This window comes from Castor canadensis, chromosome 3 (genome assembly GCF_047511655.1).
Source record: "Castor canadensis chromosome 3, mCasCan1.hap1v2, whole genome shotgun sequence".
NCBI classification, from domain to species: Eukaryota; Metazoa; Chordata; class Mammalia; order Rodentia; family Castoridae; genus Castor; species Castor canadensis.
Window position 1 is genome coordinate 124957160 of NC_133388.1, and position 27529 is coordinate 124984688.

General features: G+C 37.9%; 2 protein-coding genes across 2 annotated transcripts in view; one reads left to right on the top strand and one right to left on the bottom strand.

The window, feature by feature from the left end:
* Positions 1-1567: 1567 nt before the first annotated feature.
* Ggh (gamma-glutamyl hydrolase) lies at positions 1568-26831 on the top strand. Its single transcript, XM_020182290.2, has 9 exons — positions 1568-1783; positions 4287-4401; positions 8606-8656; positions 12343-12427; positions 13758-13896; positions 17405-17511; positions 17593-17683; positions 24699-24836; positions 26420-26831. The coding sequence occupies exons 1-9, from the start codon at positions 1675-1677 to the stop codon at positions 26539-26541; spliced, it is 957 nt and encodes a 318-aa protein (XP_020037879.1). The 5' UTR covers positions 1568-1674; the 3' UTR covers positions 26542-26831.
* Nkain3 (sodium/potassium transporting ATPase interacting 3) overlaps positions 7894-27529 on the bottom strand; it is a 698611-nt gene continuing 678975 nt past the window's right edge. The window contains exon 7 of the mRNA XM_074068602.1: positions 7894-10603. Coding sequence (XP_073924703.1) covers positions 10442-10603 — 162 coding nt within the window. The 3' untranslated portion in view covers positions 7894-10441. The remainder of the gene's footprint in view (positions 10604-27529) is intronic.

Here is a 27529-nt window from a genome sequence, read left to right on the forward strand (position 1 = left end):
CATGTGTTTTTTAGAATATCATCTTAGTATGTTTTGTGTTGGTATAAACAAAACTCCTGAGGTTAGATACTTTATAACAAAAAGAGGTTTATTTAGTTTACAGTTCTGGATGTTTAAGAGTATACTGCCTGCATCAACAAGTTTGGTTTGCTTTGCTTTTTATATTCTTTTTCTATTTTGTTTTGATTTTACTTCTTTGTATGTTCATCTTTGTGATTATACAAATAAATACTTTAAAAACTCTACATTTTATAAATATATTTTCCAAATGCGTGTCTTACCTGTAATTTGCTTAAAATTACATACTTTTTAATATTTAACATGAAATCTATCATTTTTCCCACTAACACTTGTTTTTTAGCATGTTTTATGAACCCTCTGATCACCAAGAATTTCCTAATCAAAGTATATTTTGCCTTTCACATTTATACCTAATGTAATTAATGCCATGTAATAATTTTTCTCCTTTGTGGATAGTCAATCGCTCCTGCACCACAAATTCATATTTGCAAACGCTCCTTGTCCATTCAATTATGCTTAAAGATAGCTTGGCATTGTCACAGTATCTCTCACCACATCTTTCTACAGTATCATTATTTCTTTGTTAAACCAAGCTACTTACTGTAGTCATATGCCAAGATGCTGTTTTTGTTCTCCCTACAGGTCATGTTCAGTGTCTTTTTTTCTTAATAAATTGTAAACCTCTTGTGGAAAATACATTGCTCAATTCAACTTTTCATCCTCGATACTTCGCATTGCCTAGGTTTTGAAATACTACTCAGTTTTAATCTGAATTTAACTTGACCTCCGTAAGTTATATATCCATATATTTTGGAATCTTGAAAATGCGTTTAATGAATAGGAGCCAAAATCATCGTTTCTGCGCCCATTTTAGAGGACAATCTCTGGTTGTCTGCGGTGGTGCGAGCAGTGAGTCTTACAGGGCCAGGCATGGATTGCAGGCGTGATGCGCACCTGCGTCTTTGCAGTAGATGCCAGGCGTCAGCCCCTCCATGACTCGGTTCCAAGGTGGGGCGATGCCCCAGGAATGTGTTCACATCCATTGTCCTCCATGGTCCTCTTCATTTCCTCCAGATGCCTGGACCCCCAAGTTAATAGCAAGACGTGGAGATCACCTCGGAATCACAAGCTGTGGGTGCATCGAATGCCGGACTGTCAAACTCGAGGTCTACATTCCTAGAGACCCGGCCCTGTCCTTTTAAGCAGCAAAATTCTCGGGTGACTTCTAGAATCTTGGCAGCCTTGTTTGCTGCTTGGTTACCACAGCAGGCGGAGCTGGGACCCAGACCCCACCCCTCGAGGACCGGACTGCCGGTCTCGACTTTGTACTGGTGACTTAGGGCCACGGCGACATAACACTGGAAAGGGAAGATTCCCAGCGGCGGAGACCACTTGGTGTCGCCCCAGGCGTCTGCGGAGTCCCGGCAGGGGTCGCTGGCCCAGCGATGAGGCTGGCGCGCCGCCTGGGCTGCCCGTCCGCGCCTCGTTCCCTCCGCGAGCGCGCGCCCGGACTACATTTCCCATAGGCCCGCGAGGTGCAGCGGCGCAGCGCCGTGCGCGTCCCCGTGAACCAGCGCCTCCGGGCCTCCCCGGCCGCCGCGGCCCCAGCCCTCCCGCAGTGCATTTGAGCAGCAGCAGGAGGCAGGTGGCGCGATGGCGAGCTTGGGCAGCCTGCTGTGCGTGCTGGGCTTGCTCTTCTGCTGGGCGGCGAACCAAGGGCTGTCGCGACCCTCCAAGCGCACCACAGCGAAGCCCATCATTGGTAAGAAGCCCCGCCGAGGGGAGGGGCTGGGGTCGGTCCCGGGCGTTCCCTACAGCTGCGCTCCCACAGCACGCCCCACCCGGAGCCCCAAATACAGGGTTTGGGGGACATTCCTTGTCAGTACCGGTAACCCTGGCCACACTCCCTTTGGATTGCATTGAAGTGTAGCAGATGTCTCCTTAACCTCATGGTTAGACTTGGGAGAGGGGAGAGGGGCACAGTGAACATTCCTGCGGATTTTCTTTTTTTGTATATAGCTAGGCATTTGTACTACAAGAGATAAAAGATTCTTTCTCTGCATAGCTAGTAGCAATTCTGTTTGTTTGCATCTAGAAACTCTGTACATGCATTATATTTTCTAAAATTTCCCTGATTGAGGGTGTGTTTCGAGTACATTCATTGTACATAAAAATGTAAAAGATTACCTTGAACTTTGTCATCGTCAGCATCATCAAGCGGCAGTGGTAATCTTAGCGTCAATTCTGCTTAATCTTAAAGTGAAGCACGTAAATTTTTTGTTGTTTTCAAGCACGTTTATGTTTTAAAGGGAATTAAATCAGCTTACATTAATAGAATAGATATTTGAGATATGACTTGGGAAATTACCTTGGAGTAATCCACCTGGAGTTAAAATTTGCCAAAAGAAATTCATAGGTGGATAACTCACTTAGTTTTATCCCACTCTGTGTAGGGGTATGCCATTCATACTAGGTTTTCCCCCATGAAACTGAGCACTGTATGCTGTAACCAAACACAAACTAGACAGTTTTTTCTTTTATTTGGGCAGTGCCCAATGGGTTGCATACTAATAGTTGGAACCCACAATGCCTTATTCCATATTCTTACAATGCTGGTTATATTCTTCAAGGTGAATTATATAATTTTATGCACAGAGTTGCATAAAAAGGAATGAAAATAGGAGATTTGTTTCCATTTCTTAGAATCAGGGATAGCCCAAGGTCTAATGCAGAGAAAGGGAGTATGCTTTTGGTCATCCCCATCGATTAAGACCGAATAGTTGACTAAGCACCTAGTATGTGCAAGGCATTACTCTAGGAAGTGCAAAGGATTCAAAGACAAAGAAAATACAAAAGGCCATGAAGTGTGTATGGAATTTTGGCTACACGTAGAGAGACAGGGAGTACAGTCTGAACTCTTCCCAGGGATGAGAAAAGTGAATATCCGGGAGACAAGGGGTGGTGGAGGGGTGTTGGTGGAATTTACTCTAATTTCTTTCCTCTTTCCGGCACCTGAGTTCCCATGATGTCCCATGCCTTCTTTCCGGGTACCTTGCCTGCCCTGTACCACTCCATTTCCTGTGGCACTCCCTAATTCTTCCTTCCCTAACCCAGTTTCATTTTCCTTAGTTGAAGACAATCTTAACCTACCAGTGAGAGGAGAAATACTCTTCCTGAGCACAGTTTGACGTTTAGCATATCTTATCTGAGTATCTGATGCATACCAGTTATTGTAAGAAGCTGGAAATACAGATGTGACTAATACAGGTGACAGGCTGATCCTGTCAGATGGCCTTTGAAAGTGTTCTAGGCACTGAAAGTGTTCCAAACGAAATACTGAATGATACAGGCAAAGGTACTCAACCCACAGATATATTCCTTCATGTGTGTGTGCTGGAGTTTGAGCCCAGGTTCTTGTACATGCTAAGAATGTGCTGACATTTTCTGTGTTGCTGGATGCCAGTACTGTGCTGGACTTCGGTTTCAATGGTAAGAGGAGGCCAGAGAAATGGGTAGGACAGAATACACAGGGTCTTACAGAGTTTATTAAGGTTTAGGAACCACTGAGATGCCTAAACAAGATGGTGACCCATGCTAACCTGTATCTCTAGCTACACATTCTAGAATGAAAGCCCACAGGGCAGGGATTTTTGTGATCTTCATTCATATGGCCCCACAACTCGTTCAGTGCCTGGCATGCAGTATGATTCATCAGTATTGGGTGAATGAAGGAATGGTGGTCAGTCAGCTTTGCTTTCATTTGGAAAAGTGGTTGGCGTTGGAGGGCTCCTTGAGAAAGGATAGAGACCTTTTAATAGTCTGTGATTCAAGCATGTTGGTTGCTTGAATTACAGTGGTGGAGAAGAGATGTGGGTGGAAGATATTTCTACTCTTGCCTTGCAGGCAAGGAAACCATTGTGTCTTTGAGTGTGTGGGAGAAGGGAGTGGCCATCTTGTGGACTTAAGGATCTACACTCAGAGATGGGCTCTACGTCTAAGATTACATGAAGGATGCTAGTATTATCTAATCTTGCTTCGGGGACTTTTTTGACTTCCCTGATGTGGTGAGCAAGAGGAAGCTAAATGGCACCCAGGTCATCCTCCACTACTACTTTTCCAAACTCTGTGAATGGACTTGCAAAAGATGTTTCCCATTTAATTCTGTGAATTGAAAGAATAAAATATTAATATTTTTACTGTGATGTGCTTCAGTTTTTGAGCAAGAAATTAATTTACTTGAAGCTAAAACTTCTTTTAAAACTTAGGAATATTGATGCAAAGATGTCAGAGTCAAGAAATGAAAAACCTTGGAAAATACTATATTGCTGCCTCCTATGTGAAGTATCTAGAGTCTGCAGGTGCAAGAGTCGTACCAGTAAGGTATGGTTGAGTGTTTTTTACACTGTATATAAAAATTGCTATTCCATTTCTAAAATGCTTTCTCTCTGATTAAATTCAAATGTAGTGACAATGCATCTGATTTTTGCCACAAACCTAATACCTACAGTCTCATGTTAAACTTTTAGTGTATGAAGTCCTGCCTAGCAAGCAAGAGTAAGACCCTGAGTTCAACCTCAGTTTTGAAAAAAAAATTAATGCTAGCATTGAGGTAGTTTCCCTTATTCTGGAAAAGATAGTCCTTACAGACATCATGAACATAATGGAATAATCGAGTCTCTGACTTAACCAACTTTTTCCTTAGTACTAGGATAAGGGAGCACTTAGGGAATGAAGGAGATTTTTTTAGAAGATGGCTATTAAAAATATTTTCACACCCTTTAAAAGTTTATAAATGATCACTATATCAGTGTTGCTTCAGTGTAAATGACAGGTATTGTAGTTTTAAAGGAGCTACTTTAGTTTTATGATAAAATGGCCCCGTAAGAACATGTGATTCACTACGTGTTTTCATTTGGAAGCACTGAATTCATTTCATGCTCATATTTGGAAAGAGCTAGCAAACAGAATCTTAAAAGTTTTTATAATGTATTGTCAGCTAAAATTAGGGGATTAGAATCTCCCGGAATGCTTATTCAATCCATTCTAAGTGATTTCACACACAAAACATAGCTATTTATTTTGTACAGCCCATTTTGTAAATAACTCCTTATTAAAAACTAAATCATTAATATTAATAATATTACATGTAATATAATATAAAACAGTATAATACTTTAAAATAATAAATATTAATATAATTAAGTATGATGACAATAAATTGATAATATTACACTTACGGAATTGTACCACACAATAATCTTATGGTCAAATTCCTAAGAATTATCTTCTTGTTGGATTTTTTCAATTAATGTACCTTAACTGAACATTTACTTTTAACATTGGTTTTTATTTCTTGGTAGCCAATCTAACTTTTCAAATGCAATCTTGATTTGGAATCCAGATAACACCAGAGTTTTAGAGCTGAGGAGAGTCCTCAGCACAGTGTTGCAAAGTTTCAATGGAAGCTTACTAATGCAAACTGTTCTGTTACGAAGTTAGTGCTCATAACATGGGCCAGACACTGAAGGAGAGATGGGAGCTGGTAGCTCAGTTCAGAGGCTTTTGCGATGCACCGGGTGTGACGAAGTAATGGACGTGTAGGCTGTGGTTTACAACCCTGGTTGTGGAGTTGATCGGTACATGTTTTTAAAGAACCAGTAAGACTCGATGACTAATGAAATGAAATGACACAGGGAAGCAGAAATAGATGAGAATGCTGGAAACCAGGGAAGTTTTGAAATCAGATGACTTGCAGAATGCTGATATTTATACTAGAGGCTAGAAATGTGAGTATAGGAATAGAGGTTAATCTCCAGCTTGGGTTTCCAAAGTTCATTTAAGATCTATTCCTTGAAATTGGAATATATCTTAAAATTATATCTTGAAATTCTGATCCTGTAGAAACAATATAATACATGGGAGCCAAATTCCCAGACTAGCCTGCAAAGGATTACCTAAGGTAAAATATTGGACATACCATTACTATTCGGTTTGTATCTGTGTGTTGGTTACTGGGGGCTACCTTCTGTACTTTAGAAGGGAGAAGGAAGTGGATGGGAGACTTAGGCAAAATTATGCCACAGATGAAGAAGTTTGTCTTTTGTCTCCTACCTTATTTCTGCTACTTTCTTTCTCAAATACTTGATGCCCTCAGGTCATCCTGTTTCCGTTGTGGAACTTGTGGGAAATACAGTGTACAACCACTGATTGCTTCTGGTTTAAGTTCATAGTGTTTAGAAAAAATTTTTTTTGGTCAGGCAATGTGGCTTCTGCTTGTAATCCTAGCTACTCTGGAGGTGAAGATCATGATTGGAGTCCAGACAGGGTGAAAAGTTCACTAGACCTCATCTCAACCAATAAAAGCTGGGAGTGGTGGTATATGACTGTCATCCCAGCTAAGTGGGAAACATAAACAGAGGACATAGTCCAGACTGGCCTGGGCATAAATGTGAGACTCTGCTCAAAAAATACCTGAAGCAAAAAGGGCTGGAGATGTGTAGAGCACCTCTCAGGCATGTGTGGAACCCTGAGTTCAAACTCCAGTGCTACAAAAAAAATTTTTTTTAAAGTTTACAAATCAGAAGATTTTGTAAAAGACTGAAATTTGGGCTTCTTTTGAAGATAGCTATCTGGGACTGATTGTAAATGGGGCAGGTGCTGTCTACTGACAAGGGTACCACCCTTCCTTTTCAGGTTACTGAAACTATAATTTGCCATCATTATTGAGCTTAGCCATTTTGTTTTGATTAAGGAAAGAGAGTGGAGTGTTTCTCATGTATTTCTTGAGAAAGGCTTCTCTGTAATGAAATATCTGACAACATGCAAATGACATCTGTGTTCAAAAAGTGGGACCTAGCTTATTTTCACTGATAGGCCCCGGAGGCAGGAGAGTTTGTGATACATTCAACAATTAGGCCTGTTAATAGTTATAAGTGGGGCCCCAAATCTGTCATGGACAATGTGGGAAACAATTATTTAGAATTAATGAAATGACTGAAACCAGCCTGCACAGCTTAGCTGGCTCAGGAGTCCTTGGAGTGCAGCTGAGAAATCTCCATCCATTCTCCCTCCTGATGGTTGCCTATCCTGATTTAAATATGTATAGGGAGGATTTTGCTAGTATAGTCTGGAAAGATTGAACTGGCAGAATATGGAGAACATATAGACTCACATTTCACTTCCCTATCAGTTTTGAAGGCAGGGCTGGCTACCAGTTTGACTTCCATTTAAAACAGTCATAAGCTCTGCTTTGGGGCTCTCTGACCAAAGGGGATTTACTATGAACTTCTAAAAACAGACCTGGTCTTGCGGCTTATTGGACTTACAGCAGAGCCCGTGGAGTTCGTTGGCAGAGCACAGTCAAGTGTAGGCGTCACAGGTGTTTACTTACTAGTGGGAGAGGTGTTCTGGCTCCCCCTAAAACTTTCCCCTGGGGCAGAAATGGACTGTGGTTGACATCTTATGTAAACCTGCTTTTGTGGGGGTTTGAGAAGGCATATGCTTTGTTATTTTCTGATAGAAACAGAAAACTGCCTAATGCAGGAGTGTTCTTGCAAGGATTCCACAGACATTTTATTGAACTTTTGGAAGAGCAGACATCTTACTGTGACTTAATTAAAGGTTGCTGCCAATTGTCATAGATTAATACCATAGGGTTTAAAACCATCAATTACATAGTGACTGTTAGGAAGTCCTTCATGGTGCTTCAGAGTTGTTAGGCAAGTCTACAGTGATGTCTGTAATGTATCATTAGATCTGAACCATTCTTAATTTTGAATACCCATTTAGTCCCCACACCTTTGCAGTTGGTTATTGGTGATGAAATGAAGTAGGGATTTGGCATGTATTTGTATTTGTTTTTATTCTCCAGAGTTGCTTATAGTTACAATGGGCATTATAATAAAGTTTTTTATTTAATCTTCACAAAAAACAACCAAACTTCTTAGATTTCTTTTCTTTTCTTTTGCTGGGACTGGGGTTTGAACTCAGGGCCTCATGTTTGCCAGGCAGGTACTCTACCACTTGAGCCACTCTGCTAGTCCTTTTTTACATTGTGTATTTTCACGATAGGGTCTTGAGAACTATTTGCCTGAGCTGGCCTTGAATGAGATCCTCCTGATTTCTGCTTCCCAAGTAGCTAGGATTATAGGTGTGAGCCACCAGGTCCCAGCCCTTAGATTTCTTTTATAGTTCTTTGCTATCAGAAAACTAAGAGTCTCCAAACTCATGGTCTACAAGGTTTTGCATATTAGCACATACTTTGCAGTGTTAAATTTCATTAGACCATGGAAAAACATTTACCTATCTGATTAGCAAAACAAGTATTTAATGATGTGGTATATATGTAGTTTGGAAAAAAAAATGGCTCTAGGAAGGTAGAGAGGTAATTGCTGAATATTTAAGAATTATTTTTCATGTTAGGGATGTAACTCAGTGGTAGAGTACTTGACTAACACACAGTTCTGCCAAAATTTTTTTATTCATTTGAATTTAAAAGTTAATATGGTGACTTCATTTGGAAGTTTACTTTTTTTTCTTAGGTTTCAGAAATGAATGGTTTGTAAATTGCTTTTATTATTTTCAGGCCTGATCTTACACATATAGAGTATGAAGAAATGTTCAAATCCATCAATGGGTAAGTTGGCTTGATACAATGTATATGTCAATTGGTTTGATGCAGTCTATCATTTGTCTACATAACTGTCTGCTTTTGCAAAAATATGTATAAATATTATATTTGCTTCTATATAACCATTGTAAAGTTGTTTTATAACTGTCTTGGATATTAGTTTTCTGAGTTTTTTGTAGGAAATATTTTATTGGAAGATGAAAAATTTTCAGAAAGAGTATGAGACAAATTAGGAAATATATATAATCGTTACATAGTAGACACATAAAAATTTTTTACATGTGCAAGGTAATCTTTGTTCTTTTATTGCTTGTCTTGAATATTTGTAAGTCACTTTGAATGGCAACACAAACTGCTTGCTTAGGGGTCTTATAAGTCGTATGTTTGACAATGATTGGTTATCTTTCAGATGATTGAATATAATGATTGGTTATCTTTCAGGGGTAATTTGAATGAACTTGGAATTATTTTTTATTCTTTAGCTTTACCACAAAAGATATGATTGGTTAACTCACAGAAAAGGATTTTAACCATATGAAGAAATGTTCTAAACTACTCTTAGTTTAAGGAAGAACAGTTCATTACAGCAGTTAAAATCCACTTTGACTATCAGGTTGGCAGAGATCAGAAAATTACTCCATCATGAGCGTATAAAGAAACAAGGATTTTCATTTTATTAGTGGGACTATAAATTATATAGTCTTCTGGGGGACAGTTTTGCAAAATCTGTTAAATTAGGAATATTTACTCTTTGACCTGGGAACTTCAAAGGGAATTTTATTTTACAAATATATTACACTCCTTGTGTTAATAACTTCAATTTACAAGTTATTCACTAGTCCAGCAGGTAGGAATTGGTGAAATGAAATAAACTAGGTACATTTAGTAGAGTATTATGCAAGAGTTTAAAATAGAACATATATATAGATACTACTTTTTTGTTATATGAATGTATTGTTACATGAAAAAAGCAAGACACACAGTGGTACATATATTGTATATTTGCTACTTGCTTTTTATCTTTTTTTTGTTGTTGTTTTCAGTACTAGGGATTGAATCCAGGCCCTCACACATGCTAGGCAAGCGATCTATCACTTGAGTTATATCCAGCCCCTTCCTTTTCTATTTTTTGCTTTTGCCAAGGTGATCCTTCTGCCTCTACTTTCTGAGTAGCTGATGTTACCAGCCTGGGCCACCACCCCTGGCTTGCTTTTGTTTTTAAGATAAGGGTGGGGAGATTTATATAGTGTATTTCTGCTAAATTTGCACAAAAAATGAACAGTAGTTATTTTTGATTGGGAATAGGGTGAAGAAGTCTTGTGTTCTTTTTATCATAAAGCTTTTTTTTTAAAGAGCTTTGTTGTTATTTTACTTTTTAAAAGCTATATTAATGCATTGGTTTATTTTTTAAAGCTATGTTCAAAAATTATTTACCTTTCATTCAAGTTGGTTTAGTAAATATTTACTGTAAATTCAGGACAGTTTAGTAAAGCACTTACAATGCTTGTTGCCTGTTATGCACAAAGTACTTTGATAAGAACAAAGATAAGTAAGTCTAGATCAGAATATAATGCAAGAGCCCCCAAAACATACTTTTTTATTGTGGTACTGGGGATCAAACCCAGAGCCTCCGTGCATGCTTAACCACTGAGCTACATCCCCTGCCCCACAATATATTTTTTGAATTACTTCATCCCTTTCCAACCCTTTCCTCAACTGCATCCCTGTTGGAAAGGAACCTGGAATAGTAGTTGTATAGACAGGAAAAAGTATTGTTGGTGGTCAGCTTGTTTAGATGCTCTGTGTGTCTTCATAGAATCCAGCAATGGTTCTTAAATTGACCAGGGAATCCCTTACTGTGTCTTCCCCTTCCATGTTCTTCATAGGCCCATAGTTTCTGCCATAGCACAGTTCAGCACAGCACAGCACAGCACAGGCACCAAAAGTTGGGCTCTGAAAGAGGGAAAAACAGGGGCTATAATTTACTCTTTCTGATTGTCACTACAAAAAAGAGCAGTACTCTAATGCAGCTTCAAACACACCTTTATTGAGCTCCTGTTTTGCAGGGGATCCAATACTGTTTTTTGGGAGAATACAGAGAAGGAAAAAGCCTGCCTCATAGGAGGTTGTAATCTGGGAGGGACAGTCAAGTTTTACTGTCCGAAAGAACTTCAAGATTAGACATACCAAATTTGCTTAGAGGCAGCTTTTTAAATACTGAGTTAATAGAAAGAGAGAACAGCAAGTGAGTCTTGATTAAGCCACCTTTTTGTTCTTTCTTTTTTTTTTTTTTTTTTGGAGCAAAAGTGGCTAAACTTCATGCCTCCACTGCTTTTTTTGGGGGGACTGGGGTTTGAACTCAGGGCTTCCCGCTTGCAAAGCAGGCACTCTACCACTTGAATCACAACTTCATTCCATTATGCTGTACTTATTTTGGAGATGGAGACTCATGAACTGTTTGCCTGGGCTGGCCTCAAACTGTGATACTTTCAATCTCAGTATCCCAAGTAGCTAGGATTAGGTATGAGCCACTGGTACCTGGCAATTAAGCTACTTTTATTTTTCCTTTTTTTTTTTTTTGGTGGGACTGAGTTTTTGTTTTGTTTTATTCTTTGGTGGGACTGGGGTTTGAATTCAGGGTTTTGAGTTTGTAAAGCAGGCACTTTACAATTGAGCCATACCTCCAGTCCATTAAGGTACTTTTAATTGTGGCAATTTCTGCATGGTTTTGTGGCAGATGTCTTACTATACAGTATTGAAATGTTTTCTACTAGGCTGTCATCTTCCTATCAGCAGGCACTAATCATCTTTGTCTCACACTAGTACTAAGTCTGACTTATAGAAGCAGAATATGCTTTTGAATGAAAAACAATCTCAAAAATGATATTTGACATATCTCATTCATATTGGTATATTTTCAGAATTTTAATATGCTTAGTCCAACTTTTGCAGGTCACAGAGACCAGATGTCTTTTGAATCCTTAGTTATTTCAAGACCTAATATAAGTTTCTAAATTTAAAGTTAACTTAAAAAGCTAACATAGCACATGATAAATATTTTTCTGTATTTCCTGTTTATGGGTAGAGTAAAACAAAATCAAATGTTTGTGACTCTTCTTTTTCTAGACCTGTTGAATGGTCATTGTGTTTGTTTTCAAGAGCTAACACTGTGCTTATTTCTAAAGAGATCTCAGGGGTAAATTCCTATAGCTATTTAGTTCTAATCTAAATACTTTTTGTGATTAGTTTTTCATAGTTAAAAATTATTTGTGAGCTAAACTCAGAATTAAGAACCTGAAGTTGATTTGATGTCACTTACCACCTTAATTAAAAGAGTTTTGTCTCTATTTGGTTTCTAGCTCTGGGTACTCCTCTTGCCCCTTTCTCATTTACTTAACTTTAATTTATTTATACTCTGTTTCATTAAGTAAGCTTGTTATTGAAGAAATTTTAAAAGCATATGCATCAAAGTGTTGTTAACTGTAGTAGTTTCTGAATGGCTAGTATTATCAATAATATATATACATACATATGTATATATATATATATATATATATATATCCCTTAGTTTTCTAATTTTCTTTAATGATACTACTGCTTTAGATAATAAGGAAAAAATTGCTTTAAAATGAAAAAATTATGTTCTGTATGTGTGTATGGGGAAAAATGCATTTTAATTGATGTTGTTTCAGAATCCTTTTCCCTGGAGGAAGTGCGGACCTGGTGCTCTCCGATTATGCCCATGCAGCCAGAATTTTTTACAATTTGTCCATGCAGGTAAATATCTGTCATTGCTTGTCACTCCAGATGGCTTTTGTCAGTTTCTATAAGGATAATTCTTTTTGTAAGTATTTGGTAATGTTTCCTTCACAATTAACCAGCCTATCTCCCATAACATTTAGCACTGTTCTCTAGCAGTCAGTGGCTGGTCCCATCTATGTTCTGGGCTTCTAGGTGTGAACAACATCCTTATGTGGCTTGGTAATTCTAGCGTCTCCCTCTAGCATCTTATCCTTTTATTATGTACTGAGCATCGGTCTGATATTATTGATTCTCGCTTCTTGAAATCTGCTCTTCCTCTCAATTTGTTCTATCCTATTTAACCTCTTCACAGTAAGCCATCAACGCAAAAGATAGGTTGTGCTGCAAAGGGAATAAAAGGTACTTTATTCTGAACCAAATATGAGTGACCAAGGCCCTGGAACACAAATTTAAGGTTACCCTAAATCACATGCTCCCAGAGGAAGAGGTTGAATGAACTTTATAGAACAAAAGAATGCCATAATTAATGCATTTACCAAAGCCATTGGTGGGGGCATCCAGTAGGCAACCTGTAGCATAGTGGGGAAAACTCTACTGTAGGTTTTAGATGTTATAACATCCTTAGGTTTTAGATTGGTAGAAGCCAGAGGTCTGCTAAGTTTAATAATATATTCCCAAAATTTTGCCTAGTAGTTATAAAAATGTTCAATCAGATACAGAGGTTGATATTAAATGGCTATTAAAAGGTACTAAAGATAGCCCAGGATAGTTTGGCCTCTTGATTTGCAATATTCCATTTTTCCAATCACAATATTCTAGTCAATAAGTCAGTCCATAGGATTTTCAGCACAGTTGGTGGCTTCTTTGGAGAACCTCAGATCATATATCCCACTGACTTCTTGACTGCTTCATTGTAATGCCTCACTTTGGGCGCATGTTTGCCTCATAGCTTAGCTCCTTTCTGTTTCTCTCCTTAATTATTAATGGCAGTTTTCTAATTAATCTTGCTGGCCCTGCTATCTTGGCCACCCTCCCTTAAATATTTCCCTAAATAAGTGCTTTTAGCATTTGAGACACTTATTTAATAATTTTTGATAGCTAGATTAAATAACCCACGGCCTTTCACAGTTAGACCAAGATATACAGTGCATCCACAACTTACTTTTCCAGCCTGCTTGGGAGCTTGGTCTGGAGATTAAGTGATAATCTGTTTTTGGATCTTGGAAAATTCTGCAGAAATCCCTGTGTAACTCAGGAGCCTGGCTAGTAATGAAAACCCATGTGTTTAACTTTTGTTTAAAAAAGTTTTAATAAACTTTGCTTTTCTTTCTCTCACTGTCCAAAGAGTTTTGATGAAGGAGACTATTTTCCTGTGTGGGGCACATGCCTTGGATTTCAAGAGCTTTCATATCTGATTAGTGAGGAACGCTTACTAACTCTCACAAATACTACCTCAGTGCCATTGCCGCTGAAATTCACTGGAGGTGAGAATACTCATTTAAACCCTTCAAAAAATGTTGACTGAATAGGATTCATAAGTAGAAAGTATCAAAGTATCAAAAAATTACTTAAAACGTTATTTTTAAAGTATTTACCCATGCTGAAGATGTGAGTGCTCCCCTTTGTATTCATTTGTGAAGATGACTTAAAGGCATTTTAGATTTTGATAATTCATTGCTTCTAGTAATACCCAAGCCCATGTGTGATTAATAACTCTGAAATTCATCTTGGTTTTGAGTCCTAATTTTCTCACTTTGACCTTTGGGAATAATTTAATCTCTCTTAGCTTCAGATTCCTCATTGCATGAGAGTCTACTTCTCTTAAATAAGATGATATTTTCTATCCAGTGTGCTAATTACTTTAAATATAACTCTTACAAATATTAGCTATTATTAGTATAGTGTCAACATTTTCCCCTTGGCTCTATATTTTTTTTCAATCCCAACTGACTGGACTGCAATTTAATTCTTCCACTAAACACCTAGAGTTAGTGCAGATCCCACAAGTTAATGGACATGATCTCCAATAAGATTGCTCTGTTTTGTGTGTCACCATAAAGCACATCCCCAGGCCATTATTCCATCTTCTTACTATCTTCTACAAATTTGAGGATTCCTAGGATCCCTCATGTTTTGTTTCATAATGTAGTATACTCACCAGTGAGGAACTCCTGTGAACTTTGGTGTCTAGAGCTTTTATGGGAGTTTCCTTGCAAAAACCTGATTGACTCATTGGCCACATGAGTGAACTCAGTCTCCAGACTCTGTTCTGTATCTGAAGGTTGGACTGGCTCAAAGTCTCAACCTTTTAATCATGTAGTCTTTTTGGTAATCAGCACCTATCGCGAGATACTCTGGGGTCCTACCAGAGTCACTCCCTTTTTTTTTTTTAAGTCACTTTTACATTTACTCACATGTGTATACATTGTTTGGACCACCCCCCCACCTCTTCCGCCCTCTTGTTATCCAATTTTTTTGATGATAAACTGTAAGAGATAATAAGAAAGACAGCGTTTTTGCTAGTTTGAGATAAAGACAGCTATACAGAGAGATTCGTAGTGTTGCTTCCATGCACATGTGTATTGCAACCCACATTGATGTTCATCTCTACCACACCTCTTCACTACTTCCTAGTCCCCTTCCCCTAGTGGCCTCTGCTAGTTTAAGATTACAATATTCACTCTGCTAAATAGAGCAAATCAACCATATTCAAGTTTTAGGTTCCCTTCCCTTTACCTATTCCTCCTGTGCACATTCTTCCCTTTATGTGTGACCCATGTCCAATAATATTACTGCATTTGTTTTAGGTCTATAATCCACTTATGAGGGAGAAATGCAATTTTTTTGTCTTCTGAGTCTTAACTAACTTTGCTTAAGATGATATTCTCCAGTTCCACCCATTTTCTTGAGAATCACAAAATTTCATTATTCTTTGTGCTGAGTAAAATTCCACTGTGTATAAATACCACATTTTCTTAATCCTTTCATTGGTAGTGGGACATCTTGGCTGTTTCCATAGCTTGGCTATTGTGAATAGTGCTGCAATAAGCATGGGTGTGCCTTGTAATAACCTGAGTCACATTCCTTCAGGTATATCCCTAGGAGTGGTATTGATGGTTCATATGTCAGATCTATGTTTAGTTTTGTAAGAAGTCTCCATATTGTTTTTCATAGGGGTTGTATTAGCTTGCATTCCCACAGCAGTATATGAGGGTTCCTTTTTCCCTACATCCTTGCCAACACCTGTTGGTGGTGATGTTCTTGATGATGGCTATTCTAACAAGGGTGAGGTTAGTGTGGAATCTTAGTGTGGTTTTGATTTGCATTTCCTTTATAACCAGGGATGGTGAGCATTTTTTCATAATGTTTTTTGGCCATTTGGATTTCTTCCTATGAAAAAGTTCTGTTTATTTCAGTTGCCCATTTCTTTATTGGTTCATTGATTTTTGGGGAGTTTAGTTTTTTGAGCTCCGTATATATTCTGGTTATCAGTCCCATGTCTGATGTATAGCTAGCAAAGATTTTCTCCCACCCAAAGTCACTTCCTTACCATAACAATGACATCCTTTTTGGTGGTACTGAGATTTGAACTCAGAGCTTCATGCTTGTTAGGCAGGCACTCTGTTGCTTGAGTCACTCCTCTAGCCCTTTTTACTCTGGTTGTTTTGGAACTAGGGTTTTGCTTTTTGTCCCTGCTAGTCTGGACTATGATCCTTCTATTTTAGGTTTCCTGCCATAGCTTGGATGACAGTCACACACCACCATACCCAGCTTTTTTCTGTTGAGATGGGGTCTCATGAACATTTTTGCCTCGGCTGGCCTGGAACAGTGTTCTTCCTGATCTCAGCCTCCTCTGTAGCTAACATGACAGATGCACCTAACTATTGGTTGAGATGGAGTCTCACTAATTTTTTACCTGGGCTGACCTCAAACTGTAATATTCTTGATCTTTAGACTCTCGAGCTAGGATTACAGGCATGAGCCACCAACACTTGGCTAACAATGACATTTTTATACCTCAGGAAATTCCAATGGTTTTAGAATCTGTGTCAGAAAATTAGAACAATAACAAGAATCTTTATTATAACATTCAATGTAAGCGGATGATGATTCCTATAGGTTACTTGATCTCTGCATCTTCATATTTAAGTGCTACCAACTATTAATGTTCTCTTAGGATTTTGGAAGGAAAGTAATAGGACCTATAGAATTCTTTATATGTTTGAAAGCTCTTTCTTCCATTATCCTACTTAATCACTGCAAGAACTTTATGGGAAGACTGTTTTAGGTCAGAGTATTTTGGTTGCATGTGTCAAAAGCCTAGTTTATACAAAAAAGCATTATTTCAAGGTTCTCATGGGCGTCGTTAACAAGAATGAGAAGCCTAGTTTGGGACAGCTAGCATCAAAGGCTTGGGCATGTCCAGACTATTACTACTCTTTTGAATCCCTCTACCGGTAGTTGAGTCTGTGTATCTGACTACAAAGTCTTCTTGGTTGACAATGAAGATGTATTGCTTCTTTCATCTGTTTACTGAGTAGAATGTGTTTGACTTGGTTAATGTGCTTTTCTACCTTGCCGATATTTTTTTTACCTTCTAAGCACCAGACATCTTTGAAAATGTGTTGAAAATTTTAGATCCATTTATTAGAAAACAAATACATACTTGAAAAGTTTTACCTGCTTTTCAGTGATATCTGGGGAACTACAGTTAAGATTCTCTACTTATTCTATGGTTAACCTGCAAATTCTCATTATCAGAAGAATTTTACTTATATTAAAATCTGAAGGAAAATTTCTTAAGTCTGGAGCATATTTGAATTTATGTTAAACACATTTTGTGACTGGAATACTTCCATGGAAATAATGTGCTTTGCTTATCTTTTAAGTGTCTTACTAATGGCTTCTCTTTGGCTGCAGATAAGTGACGTTGATGAATTTTTATTTTCCCTTTTGTTTAAATTATTTCTCTTGTACTTAAATTTATTTCAGGTGCATTGAGAAGCAGAATGTTCCAGAATTTTCCTACTGACTTACTGCTTTCATTAGCCACAGAACCTCTGACTGCAAATTTCCACAAATGGAGTCTTTCTGTGAAGGTATCACGTTAGCTACATGATGAAATTAATATAATGGAATAACTACAGAGTAAATAATTTTATTTTATTTTTATACTCCAGAATTTTACAATGAATGACAAGTTAATGAACTTTTTCAATGTATTAACTACAAATACAGATGGCAAGATAGAGTTCATTTCATCAATGGAAGGTATGTATATCACTGTAGCATGTGTACTTTATTTTCATTTTATTACTTCCTCTGTCTCTTTGGTTTTGGAGATAGGGTTTCACTGTGTAGTCAGGCTGGCCTCAAACTCTCAGTCCCTCTGCCTCTACTTCTCATGTCTGGTTTGGGAGACCACCATTTCTGGAGCCTGGTACCTCTTTTCTTATGTATGAAATCATATTGATTTGGGGCTGAACAAGGAAATGAGGGCATTTTTGAAGACAGGAGGCATGTCCATGTTCCAAATCAGTTTAATTTTACCTGGTTATTTTCTAGAATGAGATAGTGAGACAAAGAATAGGGAGGGGGGAGGATGAAGAAATAAGTGAAGATAATGACTTGTATTTCTAGCAGTATTACAGATTAGCAAGTTTTCCTTCAAAGAATAACAAAAAGTGTGGCTGCTAGAGAAAATGTCTTTTCAAATATATTGATGAAGTGGCAGGAAAATGAGGACATTCAAGTCCAAAACTCTGAGTTGACTGGGGTATTTAAACCAGCATTATTACTGAGTCAGAACTTGATATAATGCTCAGGAGCCCCTTCTCCCCGTCATGGAGAGAACCCCACAGAGCAGGATCTGTAAGGCAGTACCTGTAAGAGAGGGTGAACTCTAAATACACTGGGAATCCTGACTGCAGAACTGCAAGAAGAATTGCCCGTTTTAAACCTATACTGAGGGAGTAGGATGGAGGTAGAGGGAGTAAACTTTGAGCATTCATAATGATAGGCTGGTTTCCTAGTGTGCCTTACATTGTGCTGACTGGGAAGCTTAACAGATCTGAAGTTTGAGTTTTGTTTAAAGTTGTCTCTGACAGGTAGTGCACAGACATTCATGGCAGAAGCAAATTCAAATGATTCTTTTGGGAAGAGCAGGCATTTACAGGCTACAAGGAATGTCTACATCTGAGGTTTAGAGGAGTGTGAGCAATTCATGGCCCCAAATGACTAATGCACAAGGAAGCAAAGTAGCATGTGTGAGAACTTACAGAATAGATGTAGAGTTGGCCATGTACAAACCTTTGATATTAGAATTACGAGATACAGTATAATATCTAACAATCCTATTTCAAGTTTTTAAAAAAGTGCTCTTGAAAACATAGGAATGAAACATTTGAAAAGAGTAAGTTCAGCTATTAGAAATGAAAATAAGAAACCTTAATAAGAAGCTTAGAAATAGAGAATAGTCAGCTAGAATAAAAAGTAAATGTAATGGAAGTATTCAGAATCTGTAGTAGACAGTAGTATAAAATGTGTTGACAGAAAGATTAGAATCTGGAGTCTAAAGTTGAGGAGTTCTAACATATCCAGCCAGAACGCTGGAAGGAAAAGAAGGAAAGGGAGAAAGAGATAGACTCTTTTTTCATATTAAAAAAAGTGCAGATGGATAAAAGACCTATGTGGAAAGGAAAACTAAACCAGATTTCAGAGGAAATAAAGGGAATATCTTTCTGATTTTGTGTAAATGAAGGAGTTTTCAAGACAAAAAAATGAAAACTCTAAAGGAAAAGATTGATGAATTCAACCAAATTAAGAAGTTGTATTCATTTAAAAAAAGCACCAACGGAGTAGAAAAAAGTAGGTACTTGTAATACATGTAACTGGCAAAAGATCTGTGTCTAACTTACATAAAGCAAAACCATGAATTAAGAATAAAGTAGCTTATTACTAATGGATAAGAGATTTGCAGTAGTCTAAGAGAAGAAACCTGACTGCCCAATATACTTGTGGCTCAGTGAGATGAGTTGCTCACTGTGGTCATGACTAGGGGAATGCAAATGGAAGCCACAGCAAAAAACCATCTTATACTGGCAAGATTGACACAATTAAGTGTGCTGATACCAAAGCTATCCAGGATATGACACAGCAGGTACATTCATGCCGTTAAGATTAGAGTGGAAATGGCTACAACTGTATTGGAGAACATTATGGCATTTCCTTGTAAAATTGAACATTCTAGTAATATTACCCAGCAGTTGTGTTCCTTTGTTAAAAAATACCTTAGTGAAACCCTTTCATGTACATAGCAATGCACATGGTGTTATTATTCATATTATAACAAAAAGGGAAACAGCCCAAATGCCCAACAGTGCAGAGGTTAAATAAATGAATCCAATGGAATACCAAACAGCTGTTCAGTTAACAGCTTTTATAACCATGAAACACTTTCATCCATGACACATGTTGTGAACATAAGTGAATGTTGAAAACAATTTTGAGTGAATAGAAAATACAAGGGAAAAATATACTATATGTTTATAGGTTTTCATTTATATGATGCTCAAAACTTGGCAAAAGGGAAACAGTATATCTAAGGAAAGAATGAGGTGATGAATTATTCACTCCAGTAATATTTATTGTGCTAATGGGAGGCTGATATGATTTGGAAGGGATCCTTAAAACTTTGGAATTATTAGTTGTGCTTTATATCTTAATCTGGGTGATAGATAATCAGGTATCCATTTTGTTTCCTAAACTATATGTATATGTTCTTTTTGCATTTTTTCAAATAAATGATTTTTTTTCAATTTTGAAAGCTGAAAACAGTAGATGGAAAAAAGAATATTGCCAAATGAAAAAAAGCAGTGAGAACATGGGGAAAATAATGGTTATTATGTGAGCTGGTAGCCAGGTCACTGAGCTTTTAGCCCCAATTTGTTCTTGTGATCCCTAAGCCATAGTGAGAAGAATTAAAGGAGAGATTTATAATAGGTAAGTGGTACTTTAAAAAGAATTGCCATAGTCTTTTGGGTATATCCCCAAGAGTGGTATTGCTGGATCAAATGGTAGATCAACGTTTGGCTTTTTAAGTAGCCTCCAAATTTTTTTCCAGAGTGGTTGTACTAGTTTACATTCCCACCAACAGTGTAAGAGGGTTCCTTTTCCCCCGAATCCTCACCAACACCTGTTGTTGGTGGTGTTGCTAATGATGGCTATTCTAACAGGGGTGAGGTGGAATCTTAGTGTGGTTTTAATTTGCATTTCCTTTATTGCTAGAGATGGTGAGCATTTTTTCATGTGTTTTTTGGCCATTTGAATTTCTTCTTTTGAGAAAGTTCTGTTTAGTTCACTTGCCCATTTCTTTATTGGTTCATTAGTTTTGGGAGAATTTAGTTTTTTAAGTTCCCTATATATTCTGGTTATCAGTCCTTTGTCTGATGTGTAGCTGGCAAATATTTTCTCCCACTCTGTGACTGTATAGCTATCCTTATCTCAACCAGCAAAAACCCTTGTTCCTTCCTATTATTCCTTATACTCTATCTACAACAAAATTAGAAATAAGGGCAAAATAGTTTCTGCTGGGTATTGAGGGGGTGGGGGGAGAGGGAGGGGGCAGAGTTGGGGGTAAGGGAGGGGGTGGGGGCATGGGGGAGAAATGACCCAAGCCTTGTATGCACATATGAATAATAAAACAATAATAAAAAAAAAGAATTGCCATAGTAGCAATTTTGTTTTGTCTTTCAATAAGAGTAATGTGAAGTTTAAGACTAACATTTTTTTCAGACTGTAATATTAACTGTGAATAGTAACAAATATTAGTAAACCCTGCTATTACTAAATATGCAATACCCTCATAGTTGCCAGTGAAGAAGAACAACCCAAATATTCAGGATGACTTGTGGATGTGATATGGATTCAACTTTGTTGAGATAAATAGATGTTTTTTTTCTATTAAATATATGCTTGTATTTATGGGTGTAGATACTAGTCTTTGGATATTTCTCTGTATATCTGTCCTAGAGTATTTCTCACTCATCTGTACAAGTAGGAAACTCCTGGAAAAACAGGAAGCACAGTTGGTCACACACAGTTAACTAGATAGCAATAAAGATCTTGAAATGCAATGCAAGTTAGTGGTTTATCCAGAAGCCTTAAGAGATGTCACTTTATAGACTTTGTCTTCTGTCTCTATCTGGAGGATTCTAAACTTTGATGACCTCCTATAAACAAAGTGTGATGGGATGGGGCAGACAGGTTAGGTGCTGGGAGAAGTTGGAAGTAGGAAAGGAGCACAGTGAAGGAGGGAACTCCATCTGCTTTGTGTGTATGATGTTCTTTGCCTTATCTTTGAGTTGGTGAGGCTGGTTAGAGGTACCTGAGAGGACAGGGTGCTAGAGTGGAAAAAAACTAAAATAAAGTGGGAGCATACTGTTATTCAAAGATACATCACTGTGTCCCAGTCAGTTTTCTGTTGCTGAATACCAGAGACTAGGTAATTTATAAAGAATAGAGGTTTATTTAGCTCAAGGTTCTGGAGGATGGAAAGTCCAGGACACAGTCCAGGAAACTAGCTGGCATCTGCTAGTTTCTGATGAGAGCCTTTTTGCTACTTCCTAACATTGCTGAGTGCAGCACATGTGAGAAAGAGCAAGTGTGCTAGCTCAGTTTCTCTTCTCCTTGTAAAGCCACTAGTGCCATTAGTCCCACCCTCATGACCTCACCTAATCCTGATTACATCCCAAAAGCCCCAACTCCACATACTATTAAGTTTTCAACTTAACTCCCCATGTGACTTTGGGGAACACATCTAAACCATAGCACACTGATCAAACAGGAAGGGACAGAGATAATTCCATCTAGGGAATTCTGGGAAGGGTTGATCAACCCAATGCAAAGTGAAGTTATTATTTTCTCTCCAGCCCCATTTCCCCTCCTGCATTTTTTACCTTCAGTTGGTGGCATTGCCTTTCACCAAAACACCCAAAACTAAAAACCTGGGAACCATCCTTCATTTTTTGCCCTTATTCTCCATGCTTAAAAGATTCATGCTAATTTCTACTTCCCAAATCTGTTTTGAATGTTTCCTCCTCCTTTTTCATCCTGTCCTATCCTTCTTCAGCATTAACCATCTTCTAGCTACAATCTGGATTACTGTAGTCACCTCTTAATTGTTCTACACATCCATCTTCCAGCCAGTCATGGTGATCCCAACCAATTTAATCAGGTTGCCTGAACAGAACTCCTCAGTGGCTCTTCACCATTGGAGGATAAAGTCTAAATTTACCCCATCATTTCCACCGTGCTTCTCTTCCGGTTTCTATTCCTGCCTATGAGATCTCTTTAGCACCTACTGCTCTCCACACAGCAGTGTTTTTCACCTTTGCTTCTCATGTTTTGTTTGCTTGTCTTCTCTTTAAGGCTCCATTCTTCCCCATGCCCTTCTGATGGGACTCTCAAATATATTGAAAGAGTCACGTCAACTCTATCATCTCCAGGAAACCTCCTTCATCATTCCTTTTCTTCAGTGCTTTTCCTTTATGCTTGCTTTGTGTTCCCTTCCTTTCTCTCTCTCTCTCTCTCCCCCACCCTCTCTCTCTATCTTTCTCTCTCTCTCAGCAGTATTGAGGCTTGGGGCTTATACTCAGGGCTTTGTACTTGCTCTGTCATTTGAGCCACACCTCTAGTCCTCTTTTGCTTTACTTGTTTTTCAGGTAAGATCTGACTTTTTTCTAAGGATGACCTCATACTGTAATCCTACCTGTGGCTCCTGTAGAGCTGGGATGGCAGGCATATACCACCGCACCTGGCCAGAATGAATCTGTTTTACTACATGTATTTGTTCAAGTTCCATCTTCCCCTGTAGACTAAGAACTCACTGAAAGCTGGAGCCATATTTTCGTCTCCTCTCTGTTTTGAGACCTTTGGGTAAAACTCAGAAGTTATCATTGAATGGCTATTCAAATAAAAGAGTGCTAGGTTGCAAGTTAGGAATTTAGGCTCCTTCTTGGTTCTTTCGGCTGTAATCATCATAACAGGCTTGTTTGAAAATTTTATCACTGAAAGTTTTCTGACATATGTAAGATTGGAATCCTTCAGATGGTCTGTTGTTTGCATAATTTTTTCTTTCTGCTTTTGCTGCTCTTGTAAATCAGTGAGGCAGGGAATGATTCCTATAGTTGCCAGGAAATTGCAGTGAATGTTGGGGTATCTATTTACATGTATCTATATATATATTTGGTTAAATCTTCACTACAATTTACCATTTAAGGCAATAATGCCTTTCACATCTCAGAGAAATACATTAGGTTTACATTTCATTTGACTGTGGATTATAGTTTTATTTCCTAGTCACCCGGCCTGTGGGCCTCTTGCTGGTACTTTCGTGGGTAGTCCTGGGGCAGACAGAAAGAAGGTGCAAAGTCACAAGGAGGTGGGGAGAGGGGCAGTGTGAAGTGATAGGATATAGTGCCCAGAGTTACTTGCAGGTATATTTTGCCTCTTGTGACCCCCACCAAGGCTGGGATGAAATGTTTCCCTTCTTATAACCTGGTCTGCAGTGGAAAGGTCTAGTGGGAAGTGGGAGGGCAGTGCACTTCCTACTTCACATCTCCACTTTCAGCTGAATCTCTTCATTTCCCTAAGTACTTTCTGATGGTGGTCATAGTAATAATACCAAAGCAAAAAAAAAATAATAATAGAGGGGAGAGTGTTTTCCTATTAAAATGAGGAAAGTCACCTGAAAAAAAAAGAGATGAGTATATAAATTTTCATAGGTGATTGTGTATTAACCAGAATTGCTGGCATAGTTCATAGAAATATTATTATGGGATGAAAACATGTAGGAAGGGGGACAGAGAAAGACCTGTCATGGAGGAAACTAACTAAATGTGCACTTGAGCCTGCAGATGTAAATGTGTGGTTAGTATATGTGAGGTCCTGGGTTCAATCGATTAAACACACCACAGAAACAAAGCAAAAACGTGTATTTGACTATTGTCTGAGATACATGTTAAGGCTGAACTGTTTTAGTTTAACCACGATTACCTGGAAAAGTAAGCCATATTACAAATTGTAAAAGGTTGAAAATCAGTGAAATATGCTATTGGGAATTTTTATATTGATTATGAACAGAAATTACTTATTTTGCATCTCAGAATATACACAGATTTACTTTGATGTAGTGAGTTCTAAAATGTTTTAAGCATGGAACGTGAAACAATTTAAAGTAACATCTCAAGCCTTTCTTACCACTTGCTGATTTGTATTCTTGATACAGGATATAAATATCCGGTATATGGTGTGCAGTGGCACCCTGAGAAAGCTCCGTATGAGTGGAAGAGCTTAAGCGGCATTTCCCACGCACCTAATGCTGTGAAGACTGCATTTTACTTAGCACAGTTCTTTGTTTCTGAAGGTAATATGTGGCTACATAATTTTATTACTCTAGTGTAATTTTGAAGGAAATGCCCTTATCTGGACTATTGTATAGTGTTTTGTTCTGTAACTTTCACGAGGTCTATAGGTTTAACTTTTAAAAGTATCACATAATGTGAAAGTCCTGAAATTGAGATAATTAGGTGTTCAAGTAAACCCAGGATAATTATTTAATAGTATCATATAGGCCACAGTAGGTTGAATTTTTTTTTTTTTGACAGTTCTGAGGTTTGAACTCAGGGCTTCACACTTGCGAGGCAGGCGCTTTTGCATTTGAGCCACTCCACCAGCCCTAGGCTAAATTCTTGAACAACAGCTTAAAGAATATTGAGTTCTTCCTTTTTTTTTTCTTTCTTGATTCTCTCATATTACTCTTCTTTTTAGGAATAAAACTTTAATTATAATAACCTCTGAGGATGAAACATTATTTTTCCAGGATGGTAATGTAAAAATATACACACCAGTGTAATTTGAAGTCTGTCTGTCTATAGGCATTGCCACACTGGAGATAGCTACTATGCTTTGCTGGTCTTTAGTGATTAGAAGACAGATTTTTATGCTATTTCATGTGGTAAATTAAATTGAGAATTTGGGTGAAGATGTATATTTTTTATTTGAGTGATGTGAGTGTAAGACAGAGGTAAAAGCACAGCTTACAAGGGAGAGTGCGTCATTCAGGTAAGGCATGGTCATTTGAAGACCTCAGTGAGCTTTGTTTTCATGTTAGCTCCAAGCTTACCCTAAGTTTTTATGTACTCTTCTACCCTCACTGGGAAGCCAATAACTCCTATTGGATTCATTCTCCTTCAGGACAAAACCTCCCAAGTTAAAAACAAACAAACAAGCACAGAACAACCTTCCCATAGTTGTAATCCAAAGGACTGTTCTCCTGTCTTTGTGGGCCAGCAAGTGAGAATAACAGTAGGCAGAAGAGCCTTTGCTAAAGTTTTTATCACATGGCAGTGGCAGTCCTTGGCTCTTTATCTGCCAATGTTGTTTTCTTTAAATATGTCAAACGAATCTATGTTTACTTTGATTTTAGGATAAGCTGTGAGTTCTCATCCCCTCATATCCAAAATTTGACCATGGCAAACTCCCACACTAGGTCTTTTTGTGTTTGTTTAATAATTGTGCCTTGTCTGGGAAACACCTCATTTCTCCATCTGCCCTCTCTTCACCAGTTTCTCCATCTTTTTTACTCTTGTAGCATCTCAGTAAAGGTTTACTATGAAAACAGTATACCATTCAGTTCTGTGTGGTGAGTAGCTTAAACTTTTGTAGTGTTAGGCCCATGACCTATCACAATTCCCATGCTCAGATTCCTTTTAGGAAGTGCTTAAATAAATTAGGGAGCTGCAAGCACCACATAGGACCTGGTGTGGGGCAAGTATAGCTGCTACCAGTGTGGCTGTATTTGGGGTGGAAGATTCTTTGAAGCATTTCTCTACTTGCTGGTGTTTTTCCCACTTAATAATGCTGATTGTGGGGAGAACTATTATAAAGTAATCTTGAAAATCTCGTCATCCAGTCTTTTTAAAAACAAACATTTTCTTTGTCTTGCAGCCCAGAAAAACAATCATCACTTTGAGTCTGAACAGGAAGAGAAGAAATCACTGATCTATCAGTTCTCTCCATTTTATACTGGAAATATTTCTGTATTTCAGCAATGTTATATGTTTGATTGAGAATCTTTGATGTGTTAACAGAGCAACTTTGGGTAATTACCTGATTAAACTGTTGTAAATTGCTACTTATGGTAATGTGAGAAACCAGAGACCCCTTTTCTATGTGACTGACTCTGATGATTTTTTTCTGTTATATTTGATAAATCAACAGTGAGATAGATAAATAATCAATGTTCTTCATGGAAAAGACTTCTTATATATGAAGATTGAAAAAGCTTAATTTATTCAAAATATAAATTTTTTTCCTCATTGATTGATACTAGAAATAAATGTCATCCTCTACCCACCTACCTATTTTCTTTTTTTGTTTGTTTGCTTTTTGTTTTTTTGCAGTAGTGGGGCTTGAACTCTTCACTTTGAGCTACTCCTCCAGTCCTGTTATTTTTTTGTGAAGGGTTTTTCAAGATAGGGTCTCATGAACTATTTGCCCGAGCTGAATTCGAACCATGATCCTCCTGCTTTCTGCCTCCTGAGTAGCTAGGATTACAGGTGTGAGCCACCAGCACACTATTTTCTTAAGACTTAAAATTCTGCTTCTACTTCCCTGTGATGTCTCCTTCCTTTGGGTCTCAGGAGAATTGTGTGTGTGTGTGTGTGTGTGTGTGTGTGTGTGTGTGTGTGTGTGTGTGTTGTGTGTATTGTATGTTAGTGGGAAGTGTGTAGAAGTATACATAGTCATCTCCTTTTCTGCTGTGATTTGGCTTCACAGTTAATGGGCATATATCCTAAAAGCAGTGCAGTGTCTGTGTCTTGAACATTTTATCTTCCACAGTGTCTAGCACAGTAATTACCTGTAATTACTTGTAAATGATTATTTTTACATGAAAAATAATTAAAATGCTGTTACACATTTATTTTACATTTATTACAGTTTCATAGATTTCTCTGTATGTACTGTTGTCTTCTACTCCTCACAATCCTGCATATAAACCCTGAAAAATCTGAAAGTTAGGAATTTCTTGAGGACAAGCAAGCTCCTAGAAAAGAG